This window comes from Theobroma cacao, chromosome 1 (genome assembly GCF_053813885.1).
Source record: "Theobroma cacao isolate CCN51 chromosome 1, ASM5381388v1, whole genome shotgun sequence".
NCBI classification, from domain to species: domain Eukaryota; kingdom Viridiplantae; phylum Streptophyta; class Magnoliopsida; order Malvales; family Malvaceae; genus Theobroma; species Theobroma cacao.
In genome coordinates, this window is record NC_142639.1 from 34,009,923 (window position 1) to 34,022,752 (window position 12,830).

At 36.9% G+C, this 12,830-nt stretch overlaps 2 protein-coding genes across 4 annotated transcripts; one reads left to right on the forward strand and one right to left on the reverse strand.

Annotated features, from left to right (window-relative positions):
• Positions 1 to 4,129: 4,129 nt before the first annotated feature.
• Positions 4,130 to 7,358, reverse strand: LOC18613221 (Signal recognition particle, SRP9/SRP14 subunit). Its single transcript, XM_007050338.3, has 4 exons — positions 7,186 to 7,358; positions 6,953 to 7,021; positions 4,887 to 4,980; positions 4,130 to 4,367 (listed from the first exon to the last, which is right to left on the reverse strand). The coding sequence occupies exons 1-4, from the start codon at positions 7,255 to 7,257 to the stop codon at positions 4,291 to 4,293; spliced, it is 312 nt and encodes a 103-aa protein (XP_007050400.1). The 5' UTR covers positions 7,258 to 7,358; the 3' UTR covers positions 4,130 to 4,290.
• A 530-nt stretch (positions 7,359 to 7,888) lies between these two features.
• On the forward strand, positions 7,889 to 11,010 carry LOC18613222 (GABA transporter 1-like). Of its 3 annotated transcripts, none has more exons than XM_007050342.3 (7): positions 7,889 to 8,373; positions 8,667 to 8,789; positions 8,991 to 9,085; positions 9,205 to 9,391; positions 9,529 to 9,659; positions 9,757 to 9,972; positions 10,457 to 11,010. In XM_007050342.3, the coding sequence occupies exons 1-7, from the start codon at positions 8,052 to 8,054 to the stop codon at positions 10,847 to 10,849; spliced, it is 1,467 nt and encodes a 488-aa protein (XP_007050404.3). In that variant the 5' UTR covers positions 7,889 to 8,051; the 3' UTR covers positions 10,850 to 11,010. The 3 variants fall into 3 exon arrangements, with proteins under 3 accessions (XP_007050404.3, XP_007050403.1, XP_088659961.1); XM_007050341.3 differs by having other exon boundaries at positions 8,236 to 8,373; positions 8,568 to 8,789; XM_088803835.1 differs by having other exon boundaries at positions 8,246 to 8,373; positions 8,593 to 8,789.
• The last annotated feature ends 1,820 nt before the right edge of the window (positions 11,011 to 12,830 follow it).

A 12,830-nucleotide genomic window follows, 5' to 3' on the forward strand; every position in this document is an offset into this window, starting at 1 on the left:
CTCACAATCAATTAGCTGATCTTTTCACCAAGGCATTGGGAAAACAACAATTTCAGTTTTTGGTTAGCAAGTTGGGCATTCGAAATCTCCATGCTCCAACTTGAGGAGGCATATTGGAAACTACCGAGATTCTCCTTTTTGTTTCCTAATTCTTTGTTATTTTGAAATCTCTTTTGTTTCCTAATTCTTTGCTATTTTGAAAACTAATGAGATTTGCTCTTCTGTTTTCTTTGATTAGCAACAATTACTAAGGCTGTATGTACTATAAGAACCTTTCATATCAAGTAAAAGTCAGTGATTGAGCCAACTTTTTCAAGATTGTTGGTCATTGATTGTAGATTATCGATGATCAATTGTCGATAGCCGATGTTGATCATCAGTCCCAACTGCAACAAAGCAGCAAAGGTGAGAGAGAGAAGGAGAAGGAAGGTGCGAATAAAGAGGAAGAAGAAAATAGGAAGGTTTATATAACCTCTTCAATACAATGTTGTTTTAAGGAAGGATGAGAGCAAAAAAAGAAAATAAGAAAGATAAAAGATCAAATCAATTATCATGTAACTATATAACTAAATCACGGGATAGAAAATAATATTGAATTTGATAATTGTTAATTTTTTATTAAGATTAAAAGTTTATATGTATACGTTTATGACCTTATTTTAATAAGTCAAGATTTAAAAACTCATTTAGCTATATTAAAGAGTAAAGAACTTATTAATTGAGAAAGGTGTTCATAATTCAAGGAATTAAAAAAAAAAGAAAATAAGAAAGATAAAAGATCAAATTATACGTTTATGACCTTATGTATACGTTTATGACCTTATTTTAAATAGGAAGGTTTATATAACCTCTTCAATACAATGTTGTTTTAAGGAAGGATGAGAGCAAAAAAAGAAAATAAGAAAGATAAAAGATCAAATCAATTATCATGTAGATAGAAAATAATATTGAATTTGATAATTGTTAATTTTTCATTAAAATTAAAAGTTTATATGTATACGTTTATGACCTTTTTTAATAAATCAAGATTTAAAAAGTCATTTAGTTATATTAAAGAGTAAAGAACTTATCAATTGAGAAAAGTGTTCATAATTGAAGGAATTTTTTATTTTTGGCTTTTCTCTTACCTACGTTGCAGTGGAGACGGAGTTAGAATCTATGAGGTGCTATCAGGTCAAGAAAACTGTCCTTACAAAGTGATAAATTCATCTTTTGCATAGCTTTAAAGGCAAAAGCTATGATCTGATATCAAAATTTTCAAACTCATCAACACTTTTATCGCAATATGTTGATAGCATTATTCTTTTTAGGATCACACAGAAGAAGAAAAGGAAAGAAAGCATATAATCATTAGCAATAAAGCATGGGTTAATTCACACGAGTTACATCAAGGACTTAAAGCAACCGTTTTTGCTTTTAATTACAAAAGTTTTTAACTTTGCGCTGTGCTAATAGCTTTGTGGGGAAAAACAAAAGAAAAGCACAGTGATGAAAGCAGAAAATCTTTTATCATCGGCTAGTAAACACATAAATTGACGAGTTCACCATGACCTCAACACCTTTTTGAGCAGTATTGCACCGTGAAATGATCACCTTTGGTTATATCGATAAGCATAATATTCTCGTTAAAAGCCTGTTTCCTTGTACAACTAATCAAATCTTCATCCAAATCCTGGTCGAAATCTGTTTCCTTTTCAATGTTTTTTTATAGATTAAGGAATTGAAGCAGACACAAAAACCCTTTAGCCCACATGTTCACAAGTCACAGGTGAGTGTCACCATGGGAATAAAATCACCAAATTAGGAGAATATAGTATATTTTTGGACTCCAAACCAGAGCTTCCTGGAAGGTGGAAGCCCCACCAGACCTCTCAACATACCCCCTTGATAAAGAAATAATGCACTTTGTCTCTGCTTATACCCACCAAAAACATTCTGTCCATCTGTCTCTTTAATTGGAGAATATTTTTCCACGAACTTTCAATTCTTTTTTTTTTTCTCTTTTGCAAATAGTAGTACTATTCTCAGGGGGGGGACAAAAGTACTGGGATTTCACAAGCTTTTCTTGGCACATGAACTTTAAACGCCTTTATCTTTTTTAGCCAGATAAAAGCAAAGTATAGTAGTGGACAAATGCATTGGGATCTGAGGACTGAGGAGAGACGAGCTTTAAAGGTACGGCATGATTAGAATTTTTGCTGAATTATTTTGCATGCTTGGGCTTTGGCTTTAGCCTCCCTCTTTGCATTCTCACTTTGCTCTTGTAATGAACTTGCTAGTGAAACCGGACGAGATACCGTGGGAACAACAAGGCTTGCCTGTCTCCCACCCATGCAAAACATAACGATTGTAATTGCTGGTAGTAACAAGATTTGATGGGACATTGAATATGTTTTGTCTATTTGTTAATAAATATGATTGCATGGAGGGATATTTTGGTATGAATTTCACCCAAATGCCAGGGGAGGGCACGGTATCATGAGCTTAAAAATTTAGTCAAGTTCCGCACGACGATTTAGTTTTGTGTATGTGCGACTAAACAAGTCTTAACGGGAATTCTTAAATATGGAAAAACGTGAAATAAATAAATATGAAAACAAACTTAAAGTGAATAAATAAGTATTATTATTTTAATAATAAAAAATAAAATACTTAAAATTTAAATACAAAAATAAATTACTTGATGAAAACAAAAAATTACTTAAAGTGGTTATATAAAGCCTATGGTCTACTTGGTGTCAAGTAAATTAAAACAAAAAAATAAACTAGCTTAGGTTTCCTTAATTTGCAAAAGAATAAAGATACAGTTGAAGAAATAATATTTCCTAACTTGCTGAGTAAGTATCCAACCTTAACCTCAATCTAAAGGAATTTGGCACCCTTGCAGCCCATGCGGCTCCACAAAATCAGCTCCTGCATGGGCAGCCTGTGGTGCGCTGGGAATGACCCACCGGTGCACGGCATGTGCTGGTCGGGGGGGCACGCGGCTCACGAGTGCCAAAGATGCGCAGCTTGCTAGCGCGGGGCGCACCAGTCTTAAGTGCACCCAGCATGTGCGGCTCGTACAACAAGCCCTCGAGTGGCGCCTATAATTTAGGCGCTGGGGCTACATTGCCTGCGCGGCACCCTTCCAAGCAGCACTTAAAGATTAGGCGCTACGGTTTCCTCACGGGTGGGGTGCAGGAGGCGCGCGGCCCAGATGAGCGGGAAGCGCAAGTACGCGCTGCCCATCTGAGCGTGCGGCCCGACTGTGCGAGGCGCTCAAGCATGCGCGGCCCAGTTGTCCATGCGACCTGCCTACGCGTAGGAGACCTGCACTCGGCCTTCGCGGGCGCGGCCTTAGCACGCCAGGTTTAACGTGCCAGGCCCGCTGGGGCGCTAGTGCGCAAGATACTTGCGGAGCATCTCACCTGTGTCGTCCAAGTGGCTACTGCGTGTATGCCTGCGGAAACCCCTGTCTGCATGCTAACCCGATGATTGGTTGGGTTGGACTCGCAGGCCGTGTCACAGGGGCAGTTCTTATTCATTTTCAACCCCTTGTAATTTATTAACTTGTTTTGGGTACGAGTCTCGCAATTATATTGCAGAGGCAGAACCCACCACGCAAGTTTAGTGGAGGCTGTGCCCTGTAATTCATGTACGTCACTTATGCCTCGAGTTTCGCACCATCAATCAACAACGCGATTCATAATTATTAAGTCAGGTTTTACCAGTCTGAACTCAGTTTCTCAGAAGAAGGATAATCCAAAGTTGCCTACAATTTGACAACACATTCACACTCGAGTACAGCGAATAAACAGTTACTGTGTGACTACTGAAAAGAAAAGAGATTTTGGCACTTTTGCAGATTTATTGGGTGCAAGTTGTTTCCCAGGGGTTGGCATTACTCCATGCCACGCTTTTAAGTAAATATTCAAATTTACAGATGGAGAATCGTGTAAAATTCAAGGGTCATGACAATTTCTGCACCCTGTATAATAAGCAAAAACAGAGATGGTCCACAGTCCACACTCCTTTTCCAGAGGTGTTTGGTGAAGGATTGAGAACTTGTATCCAACCCAAAAGGGAACATAATCTTATTTTTTGAAAGGGAACATAATGATATACTTGTACAGAAAGTGAATCTGCATTCTAGGGAATCCAGAAAATCAATAATATTTCGTCTTAATATCTTCAGAAAAATTTTGACAATCTGAGCATTTTCAAACCATAAGTCACAAAATTTCTCTCTAAAATTCACTGGGTCCTATCATATTTGTTCAAAAACCTCATGTCTACCTGCATATCAAGCTACTGTTTTCTTCCCCTTCCCTTCTTTGCTGGCTGTGCTTCCATCTGTTCTTTCCCAGTAATCTCTGACAAGTCCACTGCATCAAAAGCAAGAATGCTAACTAGTTAAAACATCCAGATAGAAAACCAAAACACACACCGATAAATGATATAAAAGATGTTGGAAAAAATAGTTCATAACAGTAAGTAAACTCCATGGCCAAACTTCAATTGTACCTATTTGACAGGGTTTCTTTTATCCAATTAGATTCTTGATTTTGGATTTCATTGCATGTCAAACAAAAACTCCATAAATTTTTGTATCATTTTAACTTTTAAGACATTTAAGAGACAATTCCTTGCAGGAGTATAGACATCCTAGAAAACTCCTTGCATTCTTAAACAGAAAAATATTCTTTTTGGTCATAAAAAAAAAAAAACAGAAATAAAAATATTCTTTTTTCTTCCCCAGCTCCCTCTTTTTTTTGTTGAGCTCCTATAGAGGAATAAGTTAGAATAGAATGTACTTAATTGCCATCGAATAATAATGACTTGCGTTTTACTACTTATTGAACACAGATGAGGGATTTTGAATACAAAGCAATAAAGAATGATACCATCAGGTCCCCGAGCCATCAAAGTGAAGAATATATTGTTCAGTTTCTCCATCTTCTTAGCCTCTTGTGCTTGATCTGTCTTGAACTTAAGGCACTAATAACAATTAGAGGAAGCAGAGTAACTTCATGAGCAAACCCCGATAGCATACAACATATAACATAAAAGAAGCAGAATAACTTCAAATCCATGCCATAGATTCCCATTCAAAAGTCCCAAAATTACAACTGATCAGTTCTTTTCCTTGAGAAATCTAAAGGCTAAAAAGACAGTAGAAGGTGAAAAAAGAAAACCTCAAGGCCGTGCACGTACACAAGGTATGAATATCTTATTTAGGTAGCAGAGATACTATTGTAAGACATTAGGAGGGGGGCAGAAGCAGCACTGAGATTTAATTGTGATCATCTGATGTATCATATTATCCCAACAAACTGACTATACTAACTTTTATATAAGACCCCTAGACTGCTTTGGGCCTTTGGTGCTGTCCAGAAGCTATTAGCTGCTAGGTGCAGGCTCCGATTAGGCTCTTCTACATTCAAATTTGAGATATCCAAGCAATGCAGGATTCTTATCCATTACATCCTTCACCATTCAACCATGATCCTAATAGCACCACGGTCTAGGCCTTAATTATGCTCTTGTATCACTGACGCTTGAGATATTAAGTTCAAATTGACTTAAAGATTGATCCTTCTCTGCCATCTTTCCTCAATTATCAAATTCTCACTAACCTTTCAAACCCACAAAGCTATAATGATATTCTGATAAGATGTGCCAATTATTGATAGTACGTACTTCTTCCAAGTCAAAGTGACAATAATATCGATTAACGATTCTTAAATGAGTTGGTTAATACAGTGCCCAAACATGACACAATTTGTACTTGCATTTTTTTTAAAAAAAATTGTATATAAAGGATTAAGCCAAAAATCCACCCAAATAAAATAAGGAAACATATCAAACAGCTGGAGAAAGCATATAGGTTCTTGAATCCTGAAACTATGAACTGATCACCTAATGACACGTAGGTCGGATATAACTGACAGGGTTAAACTTTTATGCCATTCGATTTTCAAAAAAAAAAAACTTTTATGCCATACATCACCTTTAGATTCATGGTTTCAAGTAGACTAAAATTTTTGAGTTAAAGAAATCAGTTTCACACTTTGTGTAAACTTATCTAAACACAACTGAGCAACTAAGTTTTCATGTAAACCAAGCATAATTCTTGAGGAATTTTAAAAGATCCCAAAACAAGGCAAGAGTCATGTGGAAAATTTTCTCCATATAATAGAGAATTTGATAAATGGCCAACTGCATCACTTTACCAGTTAACGATAACCTTATTGAAGCGGCTTCCTTAAAGTTCTTTTTATGCAATTTCCCTTGCCTTTCTTCTCCTTCGACGAATTTTACAAACTGACAAACATAGCATAACGGCAGGCACTGGCAAGATTTACTCATGCATTTTTTCTACTAAAAAAAAGTCAAATCTAGTAGCATTTTCTCTAATTTGGGGCCAGAAACAGGAAAAAAAAATCAGTTTAATTGCTACTTGTGCTTTATATTCTAGATAACTTGACTGCAAAAAGATAGGAAAGTAACAAGACAAGATGTTTGTGCCAACTTCACCAAGGAGTTATGGAGATCAGGTTCATAAGGCTATTTCAAGAAACCTTGCTCTTCCATAATCTATGATCAGAGTTTCCCAGTTTCTACTTCCCTCAACAACATGCCATCAAATTTCTGAATCTAAAAGGCACAGTAATAATCTAAACTGTTATCAAAAGAGGAATGTTTCCCTATACAACTTTTAAAACTAAGAAACAACATATCAACAGAAAAAACACAAAAGAGAGCGAAACCGGATACAATCTCAAGTACATTATCCACATATTCATATGCATATGAGCAAATCCATTGAAGGTAAACAGATGCTCAAATTCTCAGACAATTTCTTAATGAATCCCCAAATCTAACCGAATTTGTTGGCTACTAAACATCAATTAACACTTCAGTACAACAATTGAATCATATAAAGTCAACAGTGCAATGCATTTCATACCTCTTTGTTATCGGTAACTTTCAAAACCAATTTGCCATCACAATGTCGGTACTTCATGCAATACCGAGTCTAGGTCCCCCCGATCCAAATCCAGAAAAATAGACCCTCAAAAAAAATCAGTAACAATCATGACTGATATATAACAAACCCTAACTGTTAATCAGACCAGAATTTCAATTTCCATTTAATAACAATGACAATAGAGTAGGAGAGAGAGAGTATAGTTAACCTACAGATTCAGGATCGGCACGGAATATCTGTACGGTTCGCTCCACGAATTCGTCCCACGATGTGATGTAAACCATTGCGCCGTCAATCGAAGAAGAACCGATTTTCGATCAGAATCCGCAAAAGGAGCGTCGTCACACTCTAAGGGAAGCAGAGTTGTTTTTTTTAACCGTTTTATGCACTAAGACTGTTGTGGTCAAAGGTGTTTTTTATGCCAATAGAAGCTCGCCACGACAGCGAAGAAACGAAGGGAAAGACGGATTTCACGTTGAAACGATATTAAATGAATTTCAAGTTTATAAGTAAATTTCTTTTATTTTTAGATTAAAAGCATGCGCTCGTGATAATTATTATTAAAATTTATTTAATTTTTCGTGAAACTTTTTATAGGAGATATTGATGTTAAGATAAGATAATTAAATGGGTGAAAATAACATAAATTTAGTATTTTATAAAAATGAGATAATTTTAAATTTATAAATAAAAATATTTTTTTAAATCGAAAGTGTGAGTAGGTGAGTGACTTGAGACTATGTCATCTGCTCTGCTTCAATTGTAGAAAATCAGCAAAACGCTGCGGTTTTATATCGACACGAGTTACTTGGAATGCGCATGATGCGGTGTCGTATTACTGATTAAGGACCACCGGTTTTACAAGGTTTGACTAGAAGCTAGTGAGGTTGCTGGCTAAGTTTGTCAGTTAGCGAAAGTTTTCCTTCCAAAGCCGCAATTGGCGTTGAAAGAGAGAACCCAGTACTAACTAACCACCGGTTCTAGTACAGTAGCATGCCAGAGAATCGTCAAACCCAGAATTAAAAACGAAGAAAAATTAGCCTTCTCACTTCTCATAGTTAATTTATTATTATAATTAATGGAAGCTCTTAGAAGTCGTATTGCTTTTGTTTTTAACTTCAACACCAAAGAATATTCTAACTCAGTTGCTAGCGAAGGCAGAGAACCTGAAATGAGTTCAGACCAGGCATCACTCCCATCGAAGACAGAAAACCGGACAACCACAGCTTTCCACGAAGAAGACGAACAAAAGCAAATTGGAGGGGAAGATTCCAAAAGCCATGAAGCCGCTGGGAAAGGAACATGGAAACACGCAGCTTTCCATGTTGCCACGACCATTGCTACCCCTGCCGCTTATGCTCCTCTGCCATTTGCTCTCGCTTCTCTCGGCTGGCCTCTAGGTAAGTACATCTCCTTAGTCCTTACTTCTTTCAACTATGTCTCTTTTCTTAATTATTCCTAGTCTTAAAAGTAATTACTCTTTTAGATAAGATCAGCTCTGATTTCCTAGTTCTTTAAATTGATACTGTCAAGATGAAACTAAATTTGATCCGCATCTTCAACTCTTAACTAGCTGCTTTTGTTATTGAAAAAGAATTTTAGTTGTATTTCTTCAAAAGGTTAATGGAATAAGGAGGACTCTACTAATCTCCCATGAGTCATCACCATAAATTTGCTGCGGGATGGTTTCTAGGTGTAAGTAGTTTGGTGGCTGCAACTCTAGCTACGTGGTATTCTAGCTTACTAGTTGCCTCTTTGTGGAGGTGGAATGGCAAGAAGCATGTCACATATCGGCTTCTTGCACAGAGTATCTTTGGTCAGTATCTTTCTATACTTGCTTCTCCTTGTTGATTTCCTCTTGCATTCTCTTTACTTTTTGTGATTTTTATGTAAATGTTTTTACTATTTAAATTCAGGTACTTATATAGGCTTCTTTTCAGTTAGATATTTGCCCTGCTGAAAGTGACCGGTCACTGTTATGCTATTTGCTTGACTTTTTTTTTTTTAATTCTTGAAGGATTCTGGGGTTACTGGTCTATTGCATTTTTTCAGCAGGTGGCTTCGTTGGGAAATAATATTGCCATTCAAATTGCTGCTGGTAGCAGCCTCAAGGTCAGTCAGTCTGGCCTGATTTTTCTTCAGGGATCTTACCAATAAGGCAATAACATATGTGTTTCGTTCTTTTTCTCAAGTTCTTTCTTTTCCTTTCTTAATTTTTTTCTATTGGTCAGGCGGTTTACAAACACTACCATAAGGATGGCACACTCACCTTGCAACACTTTATCATATTCTTTGGGGCTTTCGAACTTTTCCTCTCTCAGCTCCCTGACATCCACTCTCTAAGATGGGTCAATGCGTTATGCACTTTAAGCACAATTGGCTTTGCTGGCACAACCATGGGCGTCACAATATATAATGGTAGACTTGGGACTTAATTCTTCATTTTGTTTTTGTTTTATTATTTTTTAGATATCCATTTATAAGCTGATTCGGTTTCTAAACTTGATCCTGATATTACCTCTAGTACCAATAGTAAAGTTTTCATACTTGTGTAGGTAAAAAGATTGATAGGGAGTCGGTCAGTTATGGTTTGCAGGGAAGCTCCTCTGCTAAGAGATTTGCAGCATTCAATGCTCTTGGTGCAATTGCTTTTTCATTTGGAGATGCAATGCTTCCAGAAATACAGGTTTAACAGGCTTACCTTTCATAGGGTTGTAGTGGTATGGATAAATTTTGATTCATTTCACGCTTAGCAATCATTGACCACTGATAATTTTTGCCAGAATACAGTGAGGGAACCTGCAGTGAAAAATATGTATAAAGGTGTGTCAACAGCATATGGTGTTATTGTTTTAACTTACTGGCAACTAGCTTTCAGTGGATACTGGGCATTTGGATCAGAAGTCCAGCCTTACATCTTGGCTTCTTTGACTGTCCCAAAATGGACAATTGTAATGGCAAATATCTTTGCTGTGATTCAGATATCAGGATGCTACCAGGTACCCTTTCAAGCATAACTTTCTAAATTTTTAGTAAACATATGTTAATATTCAGAGCTACGTGGATCAGAATGGAAGGGAAAGTGGTGTAACTCATATAAGAAATCAAGAAAAAAAATTTGATTTGGATTTTTGGAAATGAATTGTTGCTCCGGATGAAGGGAAAATTGTCATGGCCAATATCATTGCTGTGATTCAGATATCAGGATGCTACCAGGTACCCATAAGATTATTTCTTCCTAGAAAAAGAAAGTACTAATTCTTGACATGCCGTTTAAGATTCAGACAACTGCTTGTTAAGAACAACGTACTTCGCAAAAGTACATAAACAAATGTTCAAAGCTATGCCAAGCAGGATCTTCCATAAAGTGGCAGGGTTCAGATAAAAAAGTCAGACAACCTTTTAATTTGGATATAAATTGTTGTTTTGGATGAATTATTTTCGTTTAATAACGAATAAGTGTTGAACAATTTCTCTGTTTAGATATATTGCAGGCCTACTTATGCCTACTTTGAGGAAAGAATGCTCTCCAACAGAACAAACAGTTTTCCCTTCAGAAATCACTTTGCCCGCCTTATCTTCACCGCCATCTACATTGTTCTTGTAACTCTTGTTGCTGCGGCTATGCCTTTTTTCGTGGATTTTGTGTCCATTTGTGGTGCCATTGGATTCACTCCGCTGGACTTTGTCTTCCCCGCTTTAGCATTCCTGAAAGCTGGGAAAATGCCCAAAAACAGAGAACTTCGCCTTTCCATCCAGCTTCTTAATATTGCAATAGCCGCCTGGTTTTCAGTTGTTGCTGTTTTGGGTTGCATTGGTGCAATCAGATTTGTTGTCGAAGATGTCAAGACTTACAAGTTCTTCCATGACATGTAAAATCCTGGATTTGCATTATTTGCAATCCATTATTACTTATGAAAAGGGAATGCATATAAGCATGCATGAAAAGCATGCTACTAGATATCTATTTAGACGAAAAAGTCTATTGACTGCTTTGTTAGATGGTTTACAGTGAAAAAATGATTCACTATCTTCAATTCTATTTTTTTTTTATAATGAAATTTTTATTCCATCACCCAAGGAAACAACAACAAAAAAATCTGCCATGGGAGTATAGAAGTTCATAATCAGTGTTTAAACCAATTGTAAACATTAAAGCTTTAGAGCAAACCCCCTCCTATCACACAAACTGTGATTTTGTGTCTTATCATCAGTAGCAGGCAATCTATTGACTTTAATTTGAATGTCATAAACTACTTGCTTAAACAGACTCCTGGGAAGGCACTGTGCTGGTATGCCTGCAAGTGTTCCTAGCTCTCCAAATGGGATAGCAGACCAAGCAAGTCGAAGAAGAAGAGAAGCAAGTGATTTGCCCCTGAAATTTTGAACAGCCCATGATACTTCGGCTGGCCAGTCTTCAATCTATCTCTGAACAAAATAAACCTGCAAATATTCTTTTCCATAAAGGCCTGGAGAAGTTGCAGGCATAAAAGATATGATCTGTCGAGACCACCTCCTCATTACACCACAGCACCTTAAATTCTCAACTTGGAATCCCCAAGAACTGAGCCTAGAAAGAGTGTTTAATCGATCCAGTAATGGCAAGCCAAGCAATGAAAGAGTGCTTAGGAATATAGTAGGAGAACCAGATCAACCTATGCCAAACAACTTTAGGCTTCACGGTTCTCAACTAAGCCCAAGTGGAAGCAGCAGTGAACACACCAGATTTAGAGGTTAGCCAAATGTTGCATCTATGCGCTAGGGCCACTGGGAAGCAAAGACCGTATTACTAATGACCAACTAAAAGTGACTATTTGTTCTTGCAGGGGGTTCTTTTGTTAAAGAGAGAAGACATGTTGCAATAAGTGAAATGAAATGTGTTAGAGGCTACACAGAGAAAGATTGGAACAGTCTTCGAAGCGTAAGTGCTTTGGTGGTAGACGGTAAAGAAAGCGATGGAGGATGATAAGAGCCGAGTAGAGAGAATAGTTGGAAGAGCTTTTAGAGAATTTTGAGAATAGTCTTTGCTGAATTTATGATTCTTTCTCCTTGCCCTCCAACCTCCAGGACTCTCATATTTATGCTGAGGAGAAGCACTTTCTTAAGAGTAGTTGGGAGAATACATTCAATCATGGAGAACGTGCTTACCATAGAAGAGCACATTAAAGAATAGCTTATTGGATATGAAGCTCAATCATGGAAAACATGCTTATCATGGAAAAACATGCTGAAAAATGGCTTATGGGATATTAAGAGAATGACCAAGTAACTAGGTAATGGGCATTAGTTTTGGATAGTGGAGTAGTGACACTTAATAATACACCATGTATACTTTTAAGGAAGAAAGAAAAAAAGGGTAAAGCACATATACTTCAAGGAAATGTTAAAAGGAAGTCCTCTTAATTGTCTCCAAATCTAAGCCACTAAGCTAAGTTCTCTAGAACATCCCAAATGTAAAGATAACTCATAAACTCTGCCACTCATTCTGCGCTACTTTCACTTTCCTGTATAAATAGTTGTTCCATCTTCCGCACTTGGAACGACTTGGGGCACTTCTGCGTTTGAAATATCACTGGGCGCTTTTGAGCTCGGAACACCCCTAGGCGCCTCCATGCTCGTAACACCCTTAGTGTAGTTTTTTTTTTTTTTTTGTAACATAATACTTCAAAAAATAATAGTTAGGCAAAATTGGGCAACTACATTTTGCCTCTACATAAAAATTCTTATGAGGAGTGTTATGCATAAAATAAGAAGATGCACATAGAATAAGCAAGGCGACACTTTTATATATTTTGTTTTAAAGAATAAAGAATAAAAAATAGCTTACAAATTTATGCATTTATTTTTTTATTTTATT